Here is a 16,414-nt window from a genome sequence, read left to right on the forward strand (position 1 = left end):
CTGTGTATTAAATTACTAATGCTACCAAGATTGGCCATGTGACCTCTTTGTCACACAGCTCTGAGATTGCTTCTGCCCTCTGATGGCACAGACTCTGTGCAAGGAGGCAGATAGAATCCACAGTGAACACAATTGTGCCCTTCTGGCACTTCCCCCTTTTTTTTCCCAATAAGGAAGTGAGAATTTGAAGCAGATAATAAATATAATCATAACTTTCTTTAGGAAATGGAAAGTTCCACCAATGCCAGTTTTGGTTTCTGTCTCTGGAACAGGCTGATAAAGATTTTAATTTAAAGTGTAGCTTTTATTTGTTTTACTATTAGGATGTGAATAGTGCTTCAGTAGTGCAGTCACGCTCAGCTGCTGAGCAGAGGGAGCAGCCAACATTTTGCAAACTGCTTAATGCCCCAGCAGTGACAAAGGCAGCCATGCATCCAGTCCTTAGTCCATGATATAAACATTTTCCTCTGCAGGATTCTCCTCTTCCAGGGCACTATGGCTTCCCACACCTCGTGGCCTCTGAAATGTAACAAAGCTGCACAAAAGAGTAAAAAAATATGGTGTTAAACTAAAAACAGACAATAAAACCACAGAGGAATAGATCAACCAGCTCACTAGAACATGCAAAGTATGCTTAAACACATGATAATGACTGATAATGAATCATCTTTCCACTTATGAGACAATTGATACCTGAGGTTAGCAAGCTCCCTAAGGTTGTGCACTGACAGTGACACTTATTTTTGCTTTTTAAGTAGCAAAAACTAGCAGGAGTTATTAGTTTCTTTTTATAATATTTTCTATTAACTTGAGGTTAAAAAAGAAAGCCACAGTATGTGGTGGAATGGTCAGCACACCATTTTTTTTCTGCAACCTCATTTGTCCTTCTAGCAAAAGCAAGAATAGAAAACTTACCCTGCAGAAACTCCCATCTTCTTGGTGTTGTAAAAATATTCTAAGGACCATTCAGAATGAAAAGAAATAAAGAAGGAAAAAATTAATTTTGTTTAAACCATTAGAAGCAAGTAAAGTAGTCAGTTCAAAGATAAAATGTGTAAGAAACTAAATAAGGGAACTTCAAAAATGTTTTCAGGACAGGAAATTCCCCTTGTGAGCAGCCACAGCACTGGGGCCCCCAGGGACCCCAGCTCCCTGTCCTGAAGTGGGAGATGTGGCATCAGCCCCAGCTGTGGCTGGACAAACCTGAACAATCCTTGAGTCACTGCCTATGGAATGTACTCACGTTTAGTGAGGAGCAGAGCCAGAATCAGGACGAGCAGAAGTGCTGCACATGAGCCAATCCCAATGTAGAGCCCATGCTCTGGGTGCTGCTCTCTGGGAAGTGACACAGATGTGTTCTGTCAAACACAAGCCAAGGAGCATTAGAGGAACTGACAGCAAGAAGCCCGTGCAACACCCAAAGGCATTCTGTGTGTTTTGCAGCTCTGCAGGAAAAGCACACCTGAGACCAAAACCTCATTTGAGAAACAGGCCCAGTTTCAAGCAGAATCTCTGCAAAAATTGTGTGAACCATGCTGTTAAACACAGCCTTTGAGATTTTCAGAAGACCTGAAGTTATGACAAATTCCATTTATTCAGGTTTAATAACATTTAGTGATTTTTTTTTTTATGAGTAAGATGTCTCATGATGTCACACCCTCCCACCTGTGCTGCAGGGCTCAGCAGGACACACAGAGCTGCCAGTCTGACCCCACTGCACAGGGAGTGCAGGGCAGCCCTGGGCTCTCAGGTGGCCCAAGCCCCACTCCTGCCCACGTCCTGCCATACCTGCAGGTTTGCAGTCACATCCAGGCAGTTTGAGGGGCCTGAGCAGGGAGTAGAGGCCTGAAAGAAATACAAATGTTGCTAAAGCTCTTCCCCCTCTAGAAGGAAGTACTTTATGCATGCTAAGCAGGGTTTTATTCCCCCCCTCTCTAATAATGAGCACATAAGCACTCTTTATAACCACTAAACACGCAGACTACCAAACAATATTCTGTTGCAATCGGACAAAAACAGTGGAAGTGACCTGTAGGGATGACCCAGTAACCTCTCAAGTCCCTCAACCCTGTCTAGGTGTGCTACAGCAAGGTTGATGCTTACAGTCTGAGGAGCTTCTGAAGCAGAAACCGGTGGCCAGGTCCTTGTGACAGCAAAGGAGGATTCACTGGTGCTGCCAGGACCTGAGCAAAGGCAAGACAAACACATCAGTTGCACAGAGAACTGTTCTGCCTCGACAGAGAAGAATTTGTACTGCTGACTTGGGACCCTGAACTTCTGTGTGTACCAGCAGTCTGGGCTCTGCATATCATAAGAGGTTGGTGCCTTCAGAGGGCAGCACAAAACTCTGAATATTGAAATTTCTGCTGTCCTTTTCAGAGCTTTGAACTCCTTCTTAGAAATACTTGGCTCTCACTGTCATCTCCACACTGGCAAGGAGTGACTGGTCAGTGCTGGAGCCAAGAAACAGTGGCCATAGGATCATAAAACAGATTAGGATAAAAGGGATTTAAAGCCCATATCATCCCCTGCCATGGGCAGGGACACCTTCCACTACACCAGGTTTCTCAATGCCCCATCCAACCTGGCCCTGAAGCAAAAAATGATGCATAAAAGCAAACTTAGGTTATCCCTCCTGCGGGGAGGGATACCCTGGGAAAACTGATGAAGATTAGCTCAGGGTCTCGAAGCAGCACATGATGCAGAGTCACAGAAAGCAGGTGATACTTTTAAAGCTTCAGGCAGCTATACAGTAAACAGACTGAACAAAATGTGATATATTTGCATAAGGACGTGCAGCACATTTTGAGGTAATTTCCCAGAGCACACCTGTTGGCCACATTTAAAATTAAGAGCTACAAATTTCTGTCTTATCTATCATCAGTTTCAGTTTCTCCATTTGTTGTCAGATGACGTAAAAACCTCCTGAACACAAAATCTCCTGTTCCCTCTGTGCCAACCCAGCTGGTTGTTTCTATATTTTAAATTGTTACCCTTATCCCAGAAGCTTTATTTTGAAGAGGACAGGATCATCAGCTTCCACTGGAGATTCTAGAGTTTTTCTAAATCAGAGGCACATGGCCACCTGCCTTTTCCCATCTCCCACACAAGGTAGTGTGTGGGAACATGCACACACTACCTTGTACTCTGAAAACTTCAAACCCTGTTCCACCACCAGCTAAGGAAGAGGTCACTGTTCTAAGATTGGAATCAATGTTATTTGCAACTAGAATAGAAACTGTCTGAGAAAGTTTTCACTTCTTCTTCCAAAAAGGAAATGCAACTGTTGTAACAAAATTTGGAGTTGCTTAGCTGAAAACATCCAAGATAGAGGGAGAAATACAAATGGCATCCCTGGTTCTTTTTTTTTTTTCCAGAATCCAGAGAATAAGGCATTGCTACACCATGAGGTTTCTCTTGTGTAGTGGAAATTAAAGTTGTCTTTTTCAGACTGGAAAGATGCAGCTGAGTGGGTTCATGGTAGAAGTTTGTCCTTTTGTGAAGAGAATGGAGAAAACAAGTGAGGAATAGCTGAGCACTGTCTCTTCCCCTGCAATGAGGGACCTCACATTATTAAATGTGCACAGAGGCTGTGGGCAGCCCCAGGGACACACCTTACACCAGGGTGGAACAATAATTTGGCACTCTGTCGCAAAATTAATGTCATTTTTCTACCATCCTCCCTAATCATCTGCTGCTGACTGCTACAGGAGGCAGGAGCCTTAATTTGATGTTCTTTTGAGGTAGTCCAACAAAACAGTTCTGATTAAATAGTGAGTACATCCAACTCCTAAAAGCTGTGTTTTACCATTCATGGGATGCATTTCTAGAAGATGAGGTGAGATTTTATACCACAAAAAACCCCAATAAACAAAAACAACAGTCAAATAAAAGCAAACCTTGCAGCACCACTAAAACATCTACCTAAGCATCACACCTGGAAGCAGCTTCCTCCCAAATATACATGTTGCTTCTGTGTAATATCAAGCAGAACTTAAATCCAAGTTCTGATCTTTGGTAATGTTTTATAAATTTAAGACAAACATTTCTATTATCTATCATATTTTTTTTCCTTCCTAAGATTCCCCATTGCAATATGGCTTGTATATGCTATTAACACTTGGATAAAAATTACCTGAGGTGTGTTCAGAGGTGTAAGTGTGAGGACTTGCAGTAGAGATCCTTGCTGATGTTAAAATATAAAACAAAATCAACACATAATTAACCTGATTGGGTATTTGTGTATTGAGAAAGAGAGAGTGTTTTTATAATAAAAATTTGCTAGCAAAGCACAAGCACATTTGTCAGCCACTTGTTCTATATAATATCACAAGCAAGGGAAAAACTAAAAATCAAAGGAAGAATGGATAAAAAGCTTCTCTATACCAATTTTGCATCCCTGGGCTTTAATCTGGAATGAAGCAAGGAAAATCAAACACAGCTTTCAATGACAAAGGTGCAGCAATAAAGCTTTGGATGAATACTTTATGCTGCCCTTCCTTTTAAATTCTTCGGTGTCTCTAAGAATGCTCCATGAAAGCATCACGTCCTTTTGTAACTGCAGTGACTGCAGTGGGATAACAACATTGCCAAAGGCAGCTTAATTGAGGTAGCACTACCAGCAGATGGGCAAGGTCCTCAAGATCAGTCTTATGGATGACTGCAGAAAAACAACTTTTGAAGTCCAGACCCAGGAGCAGATCCACCACAATGGTACTCACAAGAGCACTCCTCTGCACTCACCTTTCATCACCACAACCTTGAGATCAGTCTTTTTATCATTGAAAAGCCCTGGGATCTCCACACGGCAGCAGTAGGGTCCAGAGTCTGCTTCCCTGGCGTCCACGATCGTCAGGGACACATCCCCCCTCTGCAGGTCCCCTTTCAGCTGGTACCTGCTGCTGTGCTGCTGTGTCACCCTCCAGCCATCTGTCCAGATAATGGTCTTGGAGCACTTTGAACTGGGACACTTGTCCCGACCCCAGCACATGGATGTGAGGCTGCCTCTGTTCGGGACACTGTAGTAGCAGGGCACAGTGATATTCTGCCCCACCTCTCCTATCACAATTTCATCTGATACTGTGGAGCCTGCGGACAAAAAGACAAACAGTTATAGAGCACAGGGCACGTGGAAGCTTCTTGTGCATCTTGCATGTCTGAAACCTCCCATCTCTCAAAGAAGACCAGGCTTTGCTGGATCAGATTTTGCACAAATGGATATTTGTGTCCCGGCAGGACTGGTGCAGCGAGGGATAACGATCAGGCCAGGGACACGTTCAGAGAAATAACATTTTCTGCAGCCTCTGCAGAATGAAATGAAGAGGCAATGAAATGAAGAGACTCTGTGGCTTCTCCTGAGCCAGGTGCAGTCTCTTGGCTCTTAACTTTTTCCTTTGTGTGCGTTTAACCCAAGCCACACACACAAGGGAACAGTAAGACATTGACTTTTCTCAAAACTACTGTGGGAAACTCTTCCCTCCTTTCAATGAACTGAACTGCAGGTTTCATCTGAATGATCACTGCTGAATGAATTTCCTTTTCTCTTGCCTCAAGGCAGGTTTTGCCAATTCTTATTAGAAGAAATGTTTCAGAGCTTTTCTGAGGAATATTATATATACTCCCTTTTTTGTTTCACTACCTCATTCTCTCTTCCAAGTCTTATGTAATTTCTAACTTGTTTGCTTCCCCAGGAATGTGTCACATTTCCAGGAGGCTGTGTCATGCTACTCAGGTCAAGACACTGAGCCCTAACACCCAGTAGACCATTCATGACAGCAAAAAAATACACTAGAAATAAGTCTCTGAAACCAGCTTATCTTCTTTAATATGAAAAGGAAGCTCAAAATGTAACTCATCATAAAAGGCTTTATAAAGAACTAAAAAAAAATCTGTAATATCCCTTTTCTTTCTACTGAATTTGTCTTACCACCAAGGTAAGGTCTGTCTTTATCATTACCACTTTGCAACCTGTTGTTTTCATTGCAGTTGCCCTGAACAATATAGGACTGCTCCCTCAGGATGAAAAAAAAAAAAGAAAAATTATCAATTTGCGCCAATGATATTTCATATAGATAAGAAACACCAGAAACCACAGTTGATCTTTTCCCTGTCTACCTAAGCATTCATCTTCACAAAGCCTGCCAAAGTGAAATGTCCTTGTTTTACATCTTCTCTAAAACAATTCAAAATTCTCTGCTCAAATCATCATTATCTAAAAAACCCATTAGTAAGATGAGCAGCCAGCCCAAGAAGCAGCATCTTTAAAACCACCATACCCTCAACATGTTTCTGATTTGCAAAGGAGATAAGGCCCTTAGAACTCTATTGAGCCACTGTGAAGAAGTTCTATTTTAACACAGAGAACTGCAGCCTCTGTGATGTGGCCACTCCTCCTTCTGCAAGACAAAATTAAAATTCTCTTTGCCACCCTCAAATCCCTGAGGTATGTCACCTCCACCCTATTGTTTCTGTTCCCTTCATTACCTGTGAGCAGCACCAGGAGAACCCAGTTCAGGCAGATGTGAGACAACATTCTGGCTGAAGGTGACAAACAACGCTCCTGTTGACCCTTCTCATTCAAGGAAAATTATCTTCTTTGTGAACTTCCGTGTCTCCTTCTTAGCACATCATCTCCAGACAGAGCTGTGGGTGCCTCTCAGCCCACTCTGGGCTGTTTTGCCAAGGTTGGGCTGGTGTGCTGCTGGGGCAGGGTACAAGTGCACTGAGCTCCTGCTGGCGGGGCTTTGACTGAGAGGTGACAACACTTCACAGCACCACGCGAATCTACTTCTTGTTTTTTCAGATCTGTTTGATGACTGTAAGTGAAACTTGACCACAGCACTGAGCTGACACGAGTGTCAGTAATCCACTGCCCCAGCCTGTTTCCCACACCTGCTTTTGCCACAGCAGACAGGGTCTGAATGTAAGATTACATAATACATAGCAGACTGTGGGAAGTGGAAAGGGCTTGGCCAAGTAACAGATTTGTAGGATGAACTATTCAAGCTTTTCATCATTAGTCTCTGGTTCTAATACCTAGAAGCAACTCAGAACATTTTCTGGCAAATTTTCTTTGGCAGCAATAATTTGGTGTTTTTGGAAAACTGTTACACAGTTGAGTCTAATGGAGTACCAGTCTTTTTTCATATTTAAAAATGCCGTGTGCATCTGCATAAACATCCAGGAGAGGAGACTTAAAGTAGTGTGGAAACTGTGACTGAGGACTCACTCTGGCAAAATCCTGAAATACAGCTTTTGAGAAATCTGTCCCCTAGCTACTCTCCCTGTGCCTGGATCACCACCCTCTCCTCAAGGATATCTTGTCTTTATATATTGTTTGGGCTGGAACTGCACCTGTGATCAAGGGCCAAGAAATGTTCTTTGCTGAAGCAGCTAAACTACTTCACAGTGTTTTATACAGGTGAATTAAAGTACTAAGGAGTTATTTATGAGTAAATGGAAGATGCTAGAATTGGAACCTTGCCTTGCATGACTACCTTAGAGGAGAACAGAGGCATCAAACTGACAGGTGTTTTAAGTGAAAATCAGGAAAACGAAGGGATTAATGTAGCTGAGAAACAAACTGGGCAACACACTTGTAGGAAAGAAGTGATACAAAGAGGGATGAAGGATGATTTTTGCATGCAGCAGCTGGAAGCAGAACTCCTTAAGAAAAGGCTTCCTCTCAGCTCCTGTGGTTTCTGAGGAAGCTGCAGAGAGCTGCTAGAGGAACAATTCTGATAATTACCAGCAGGACCCTGAAACTGCTCTGCAAGAATGGGAAAGGCAGGGCAGGCTGGCTCTGCCAGGATCCCAGGAAAGCCATTCTGGTCACACAATAAAAGCATGTGAGAGCTACAGGACAACAGTTAACCCACTTGCTTTAGAGTTCATTTCAAACACAGACCATAAGGAATGCCTTGATGTAATCTGAGTTACTGTCTGCCTGTTTTCCAAGTTCCTGTGTGTTGTTTGTGCAAGAAACAAAACACCATTTCTGTGGGAATTTCTTCCTGATTCAGCATATAGAATTATAGAATGGCATACCCAAAACAAGCAACAAGTGAGAAATGAAAGTACAACAGGAAAAACCAACTTTAATCTGCGCCTACCATCTCACACGATACATTTACAAAGATTAGACTTTTTCATTTCTACCAAAAAAACACAAAACTTTAAACATTTTCCCCTGCCCAGTCACTCACAACCCCCAACAGGTGCACAACAAATGCTCTGCCAGCTTGTACAACAGCAAAACAAAATACAACGTGTCCTCAGAACCCCTTCTGTCTCTCACAGTGGTGCATTAACAAAGCCAACTGTTTGCTTCATGTCATTTCATCAATAATGCTGCACATCGCTGCATCTTTGTCCAAAACCTGATCTCTCTTGCCACCAGAACGCTCCCTCTGCTTTTCGCTCTGCCCAGCGCAGCTGCTGCCATCATCAGCATCCATGGGCTCCACGCTGACCCTCAGTCCCCCCTCTGTGTGAGGCAGATCATCAGGCAGGGAAGCCAGGCAGTTCTGGATCATCTCCACCACTCTCTCCAGGTGCTTCTGGAAGCGCTCGGCCGTCTCCAGGCGCTGCCGTTTCTGCACCTCCATCATGACCCTCAGCGTCTCCCTGGCCTGGTGAGGCCGGTACTCGTTTATAAGGTGATGCACATGGACAAAAAGCAGCTTCAAGTCTTCCAGTTTCTCCTCTCGTTTTATACTCCCTGGACTCCTTATCAAGATGTCCAAGAGGTCCAGGAAGTTGACCAGGATAGACATGTTAAGTTTCCTTAACTCCTTCTTGTGATCAAACTGCATAGGATGCAGCCGTTCGATACCCTGGCTCTCCAGGGGCCGAATGATCAGATCATCACACTGGAACTGGTTCCCAAACATCATGTAGCTATCCTTGACAGGTGGAGGTGGCTTTGGAGCCAACCCTTTACGGATATTTTCATCAGTGTATTCTTTGATATATTGCATTGGAGGCGGGGGAAGGGCACTCACTTGCTGAGGTTCACCCATTTTTGCCAGATGAAATTCCTAGGGAATGACCCAAGAAACAAATGTTAACAATTTGTGTCACAAAGTTATAATATAAATGAAAACAAAGAAAAAATATGGGAGGTGGCAGTGAGAAAATGAGCCAGAAGAGACAAATCCGTGTGCAGAATACAGGAAACTCCTGGTTTCAAATCCACATTACTTTTTCACTGTGGTTTACTTACGGCAAGATTAACTGTACTTGAAGCACACAGAACACTCATTTCCCTAAATATGAAAAATCTGCCTGTAAACTGGGCAGCCAAAGGGAGAGGGATGACCCCCTTCCCTAGATGGGGCCTGGTGGGCAAACCTCCCAGAATCCCAGAATACCCCAAGGAAGGGATACACAAGTATCAGGCCCTGCACAGTACACCCCAATAATCCCCCCACCATGCCTGAAAGCATGTCCCAAAGGTGTCTTGAATTCTTTCAGGCTTGGGGCTGTGACCAAGGAGAGCCTGGGGAACCTGTGCCCCACTACCTTCTGGAGAAAGAACCTTTTCCTAATATCCACCTAACCGTCTCCTGGCACAGCTCCAGCCGTTCCCTCGGGCCCTATCACTGGTCACAGAGGGCACAAATAGGCGCTGCCCCTCGGGGGGAAGCTGTAGCCCGCGGTGAGATCCCCCTCAGTCCGTCCTTCTCCAGGCTGACCAGACCAGGCGCCCTCAGCCGCTCCTCGCGCGGCCTCCCCTCTGCACCCGCGCCCTCGAGAGAAACCAGGCAGGGCCCACACCCGCCGCCTTGCGCCCAGCCGGGCTCGGGAGGCCCAAACCCCGCGGCGGGGCTCGCCAGGTCAGTGCTGAAGAGACAAGAACCGAAACCACATCCCGGCGGAGGGCACGGACCCCTCAGAGGCCGCACCGACCCTCCCGCCCTCACCTGCCCGCTCCGCCCGCCGCGCTCCCTCAGCACCGCCTCGGCCGCTTCCGCCCGGCCGCCCTCTCATCTCGCTCCCTATTGGTTGGCAGTCTCGCGCTTCCGCGCTCTGATTGGCTATCGCGCAGAGCAGTCAGGCATTCCTCCACTCAGCTCGCTCGGGGGCGGGGCCACACGCGGGGCGCGGCTCCCGCTGTGACGGGGCCGGAGCTGCTCCGTCCTGGGGCCGCGGGGACCCCTCCGGGATTTGTGGCCCCTCCGGGATCTGTGACCCCGCAGCGGTCCGTGGCCCCTCCGGGATCTGTGGCCCCTCAGCGGTCTGTGGCCCCTCCGGGATCTGTGACCCTGCAGCGGTCCGTGGCCCCTCAGGGTGCGCAGCTCCCTCGCCACAAGCCGCTGTGAGAGACTCGCCGGGGCGAGAGGGACCAGCCCGGCGTCCCTCAGGGGTGCTGGGACAGCCGGGACGGCGCTCGTCAGGGAGACACAGCATCCCAGAAATCGCAGCAATCACAGAATCAATTAGGTTAGAAAAGACCTCTGACGTCCCCCTGGGAAGTGTTTACAGCCTTCCGGCAGCAGTATGCACTAAATCTGACCATAACTGTGACAAACAGTTGTGCTCCGTTGTTTTTCTTTGAGAGTTGAAGTTAAGATGGGGGGTGTCAGTTTTTCACTGGGTCAGCTGGAGCTGGGCTTGCTGGCGTCGCTTCTGCAGGATTTTCCCTGAATGGCCAACAAGGGAGGATTTTTCGACACTTGGCCGCTTCTGTGCCGTTCTCTCTCAGCAGATGGCAGCAATGGCCTTGGTGACAGCGACCCATCACCGCACACGCGGTGTCATTTACACATTCACTCTTCCAGATCGATCATTTACTAAAAAAAAATCAATCGAATGATAATTACTTTGGATCCGGTTAATTATTTCTAAGAACATGCAAAGAAGATCCAGAATCGTAGGATTTATTTGATGAGAAAGCCTGAAGTGGTGCGCAGAATATCTGAATATTTATATATTCCAATCTAAGCTACACTTTACAATCTACAATGAGTTGACTATTTAAATACTCCAAACTGAACTACACTTTACAATTTACAGTGAGTACAAGGCTGGCTGCAAAATAGGCTGATTTCATTTGTAAGAGATTTGCTGAATGCAGACAAGGATGTAGTTCCATGCTACAATTAAGACGTTACTGCTTTGGAAAAGGTGATTTCATTCCTTCACCCCTGTTCCTGCTTCCTCATCCCTCTCTCCTTTCTTCCCTCCCTGCTCCTCCAGCCCGTCACTGGCTGTGCAGCCCTTTCTTGTCACTGCTTGTGCCAGCACCATCAGACACTGGATTGTAAAGCAAACTGATGCAGCCCCAAACCCCATAAAAACATCACTGCGGGTTTTTTACTTGAGTTTTCAGCTTTTCTAATGAGTTAACACACTGTGCTGTGTGCCCTGTGAGCATCGGGGAGAGCTTTTGAGAGAGGAGAGTGCATAGGCAGAAGGAAAGGAGAAGGTTGGGAACATGGGGTGGGGAACTGTCCTCTCCATTTCTGTGACAGAAAGCTCTTATCTTGTCTCAAATCATCTTGTTACATCATACTCTGAAAGGCAGGCAAGGAATAAAAATCATTGCCTCCAGAGATGTGTGAGATAACATATGTAGTAGGAGGTACCAGCACACCTTTGGTTTTATTGGACTTTCCAGACTTTGATTTCACATTCTTTTTACAGGAGCTGAGCTTGATTCTCTAGTGCCTTGCACTCAGTGAAGCGTGCAGCAAGGATGTAAAATGCTGTGACTTCAAACAGGAGCAGGCAGAGAGAGCCAAGCTCTTGTTTTTTCCTCGATCTCTGTGATCTCCTTGACTCATTTTCTCTATGATGGTGGCCAAGACAGAGGGGATATAACATCAGTCTTGTTCTTGGTGGCAGGGCTGCTTCTCAGAAGATCAGTGGATGACCCTTCCCAGCCCACAGGGAGCTGCTGACCCTGCTCCTTAGAGTGCTTCTAAATGAGAAATTAAGAATGATGAGGAATGGCAAGTGTAGCACTCTACAGTTTGCTCCTGCTCCAGCCCAGCTCTTTTCTGGAATAAGGGCACTATCCAGTACAAGGCTACCACTGGTGATGAAGCACAATTCCTACATCATCTCCAGCTTGTGGGAATGAACTTGGACATTCCTTCAGCAGATGGTGAAGCAGTACCATGATATTCTCTGTCTCAAATATTCAACATCTTAATTTACAGCTTTGGTTAAGTTTATTTTCATTTTCTTCATAACTAATTTTATGCAAATTGGCATGTTTCAGTAGCAAGCACTCCAGTTCTGTTAATTCAGCAGCAGTGTGTACAGTGTGTGCCATTGCAGTATGCTGTTATTTTAGCAGAACTGGAATCCAAACATTGTACAAGCACAGTAAATATAAACCCCATTTTCAAGCATGCTCTTAGAACAGTGCTGCTCTCTTCTGTGCTACAACGGATTTTTTTCATTTCTTTCTGCTATTGCACGCTAAATAAATAATAAATAAAGAAATAAATAGATGTGCATGTGTTTTTCTTGTGTTGTCTGAAAAACAACCCCAAAGTCAAACTCAGTTCCAATCTCTTGTTGGGTGTATGTTAGGGTTATATCTTGTAGCCTGGTTAAGCAATGAGGACAGGAATTTCCTTTTTTGGTGACTGTTACAGGCTTTGTTGCAGGATATACCAGGGAGGAGGGCGAGAGAAAAGGAGCCTGTTGGGGGTGAAGGAGACTTAACCAAGCTTTATGTCTCCATCTGCTGTGTTTAATTCCCCTCTCCCTGTCTCCCGCTGTGGCTTTGGGAGTGAATGAATTTGCAGTGCAGTGCTGTGCAACCTTTTCTTCCTGACTCCTCAGACTAAAATATCAGCTGCAGCCTATTGGCACACCTGCTAATGTAGGAAAGGAGTTTAATGTTCCCATCGTGTGAAAACTGGGGCACAACACAGTGCAGTGCGTGACAGCTGAACTGTTTCTTGCTCTACAGCCTGTTATCAAAGAGATTCAAAGCTCAAAACAGAGCTTTCATGGTTATTTAGCAATAAAACCAGTATCTCACTACTATTGGGAAAGTGATAGGGCTCAAAATCCAGGCATGTTTTGATGGAATCACTCAGCACTCCTTCCTGTGTTCACAGTCATAGTATTGTCTCTGGAAGCAGCCCCCCAACCTGATTTTTAAGCCAGACATTAATGCTGGGTGCTTTCTTGCTCACATGCCCGTTGTAACTGCTTATTCAAACATGTAAATGAACATGTCTGAAAAAAATGCATCTGCATGGCACGAAGAAGTAATTCCTGTCCAGCCATCAGTGACCTGGGTATGGCAAACGTGTCATATTGCCAGAGTAAACCCTGGGGTCTGCAGCACGTTTTCCAGCAGTGCAAGGACCACTTTTGTCTTCAGAGGGAGGCAGAAACAGACAGGAGCCACGATAGCCAGGCACTGATAGGAGTTGGAACAAAATCCCAGTTTGGGTATGACCCCCATGAAATAGGGTTTTCCTTTCTGCATTTTTGCCTAAGAGGCAACAGTTGAGGAAAGAATTAATTGTCCCTTCATCACAGAAGAGCCTGTCCTAACCCTGTGCAAGTTTTCCAGTATAAAACACGTTCTCCATGTTACTACTAGTCCTGGGAGCTACTCACTTCACAAATGATGGATAATTCACTACAACCTCCCAGCAGATGCTCAGAACAAGTCGTCCCCTTTCCCAGGGCTCCCAAACAGTTCTTAGGAGGATCTTGCTCTGCTTCTACAACTCCCTGGGTCACTGGGAGCAGTGTGAGGGGATTCAAAGGTGCAGTTGTAAGACCTGGAGGAAAGCTGGATGCAGCTGGCTCGTAAATACCAGGCTAATTCTTCCCTTTTTCTGCAGCTTTCTGTCTTGTGCTTTGGGTCTACTGGAACTGTTTATTGGGGTGATAATGAACTGCTAAAGAAGCAGGGCCACTGAGTAACCTATACATGAGCTTCTCACACTCTAAGCTAAGTAGCAAAATGAGTTGAATTATGGAAGTTTAGAAGTTGAGTAATAATCATCATATTGAGCAGCCGGTGTAAAGGAAGAGCTGGCACACAGGCAGCAAACCTGACCCAAATATTGCACATGATAGAAGGATACAGGTCAATTTAGGGGAGTGAAAAGAGAGCTGCAGCCTTCCGGACTGGTTTTCTGGTTTTTTTACAGAAACAAAAATTACCTATATTTAACTTCATATATTTCTCTGCCGCCTTCAGGACATAAACCTTGGTATCAGAGCAGGATGTGCGGGTGGGGAGATTTTTCAGTCTGCAGTAATCAAAGTGAGAACTGCATAATCTGGGTAAAACCCCCATGAAAAAAATCCAATCCATAAAATAACATTTTTTTTTTTAATCAGAAATAAAGCAGTTTGCGGAAGGTAGCAAGGAAAGAACAAAGGTGATTGAAAGAAATAAAGAAGTCCACTGAGGCTACAGTTGATAAGAAGAACTTTATCTACAACCTCAACTTGCCCAGCACAGAGGAGTATTTAGAACACACAGCAGCTCAAACTTCAATCTGAATCATTTAAAATATTTCAGATTTTCCTGCATATGGACAGAAAAGTGACGAAGGATACATGGTAGCAAGCTTTATAAAAGCACTGAAGCAGAGAACCTAAAAAATTCATCAGCCCTCATCATGAAGTTTAGTCTTACAGTGGTTTTAAGATATTCAGGACAGTCATGTTTAATTCTGTTCTACAAAGGATACAGAATTTCTGTACTTTGCAATATCAAGTGCTGCCAAAATTCTTGAAAGGAGCATTCAGTGTAAAAGTGTACCATCCTACAAGGTCAGGTTCCAGAAATGAGGTACTTGTGTGACAGGGGTATTCCAGCCCTCCTGAGGAGCCCTTTCAGTAGTTTGTGTCTAGAGCTCTGCAGAGACCCTCACATGTTCCAGCTCTGCAGCCAACTTGGTCCTAGGCAAATTGTGCTTTCTACCTATAAATATATATATTTAGATATATTTATATATCCTACTCAACTGTAGAAGGGTCCTGAAGCACTTCAATGCCTGAGGCTTTTTAAAAGGCTTATAACCCTTATTCACCCAAATGGATAATGACAAATGATTTATTTCTTGAAAGGAATGAAGAAGTTTAAAATAGTCAGGAAATAATGATCTTTGAAATTCTTTCCTAAATTTACAATTAAATATAAATACAATTCTTAAACCATATGTTTTTTGTTTATATGTGTCAACCTGGCTATACATTCTTTAGACTTAGCATTCCTTTCTGGTTTTGGCTTGCTACACTCAAGCATTTGTGAGTTTGCTGTGAATGGGGTTTGGAATTATAGTGAAAAAAGAAAAATGAAGGGGCACCTCTCTGGCAAGAGTGATACAAAAATACATCAACCACTGCTTTCCTCCCCAGTTCAGCAGAGTTGTCAGCTGATAAAGCTATTGCAAACCAGAACTAGTTAGCAGCTCTCACTGAGCTCTCACTGAAACCATCACCCATGTTTATATGAAATCTACGTTTGTATCAAATCCCATGTTTAACCAAATCTGGCTGTGTTGACTTGTTTCCTTGCTCAGGGTCATTCATATTTTCCATGTTTATTCTCTTAGCTGGCCCACCTTCACTTAAAACCATGGAATACTCAGTGTGGCTGATCTTTCCTGCTCAATCCTGCTAGTTCTTATACTCTGGGCCAAAATCTGTCATTATTTTCTCGCAGTTATTTTTGTATTTTTTTTTGTGGATCTTTCTGCATGTGTTGTATTAATCTGTATTCTCAATTTCTCCTTGTTTCTCTCTTCCCTGGCCCCTCACAGCCCCTTCCTGCCAGCCATGGTGTCACATCATGCCATGTTTGCACCAAATGCAGTGCAGTTGCCAAGCCCCTTATCTGTGTATTTGATCAAATTGCTCCTTCTCCGTGCCCCTCTGAGAACTCATCTCTTATCTCATGAACAAATCAAGCTGCCAGTCACTGTGTTCAAAGAATTTCTTAGCTCTCCCCCCACTACTCACCACCTTGGTTAATCTTCTCTCCCCCCACATCCTCCATCTCCAGCAGCACCTCTCCTCTCAGAGGTTTCCGTGCTGGCTTCTCAACTCTGCTGTCCTGCACTCCTTCTTCTTCTGTACAGCTGCAAGGTCACACCCTTGTATTTCTATTTATATTCAATCTTCTGATAAGACAACGTGTACATCTCAGCCAGCAGACGCAAACCACTTTGGCCCAAGTTAAAAAGATTTTTCACCAAGTTCTTAATACCCTACAGTTAGTGTGAAAGGGAGACTAGAAAGAGTCATAGTCCTAAACAAGTGTTTCTAGATAAAAATGCAATGCTGTTAAAAAATTATCATTATAAACTCAACTATACTGACTCAAGTGAAATATTTGTTGATCAAGATCCAAGCCTTTTTGAGGGTAATTCACTGCTGCAGGCACAGTGAGATCTTTAAGTTTATCAGGGCATTCTACTGC

At 44.5% G+C, this 16,414-nt stretch overlaps 2 protein-coding genes across 5 annotated transcripts; both read right to left on the bottom strand.

The window, feature by feature from the left end:
• Positions 1–285: 285 nt before the first annotated feature.
• LOC311159638 (hepatitis A virus cellular receptor 2 homolog) lies at positions 286–6,532 on the bottom strand (the record flags this gene model as incomplete). Its single annotated transcript, XM_084215814.1, has 5 exons — positions 286–395; positions 1,244–1,358; positions 2,104–2,183; positions 4,744–5,088; positions 6,484–6,532. The coding sequence occupies 5 exons, from the start codon at positions 6,530–6,532 to the stop codon at positions 286–288; spliced, it is 699 nt and encodes a 232-aa protein (XP_084071940.1).
• A 1,550-nt stretch (positions 6,533–8,082) lies between these two features.
• Positions 8,083–16,062, bottom strand: MED7 (mediator complex subunit 7). 4 transcript variants are annotated; one of them, XM_084215720.1, is made up of 2 exons: positions 15,955–16,062; positions 8,083–9,038 (listed from the first exon to the last, which is right to left on the bottom strand). In XM_084215720.1, exons 1-2 carry the CDS (start codon positions 15,982–15,984, stop codon positions 8,328–8,330), a joined length of 741 nt encoding a protein of 246 aa, XP_084071846.1. In that variant the 5' UTR covers positions 15,985–16,062; the 3' UTR covers positions 8,083–8,327. The 4 variants fall into 4 exon arrangements, with proteins under 4 accessions (XP_084071846.1, XP_084071847.1, XP_084071849.1 ...); XM_084215721.1 differs by lacking the exon at positions 15,955–16,062 and adding an exon at positions 9,924–9,972; XM_084215723.1 differs by lacking the exon at positions 15,955–16,062 and adding an exon at positions 9,778–9,910.
• Between the last annotated feature and the right edge of the window lie 352 nt (positions 16,063–16,414).

Source organism: Fringilla coelebs, assembly GCF_963513975.1.
Source record: "Fringilla coelebs genome assembly, chromosome: 15".
NCBI lineage: Eukaryota > Metazoa > Chordata > Aves > Passeriformes > Fringillidae > Fringilla > Fringilla coelebs.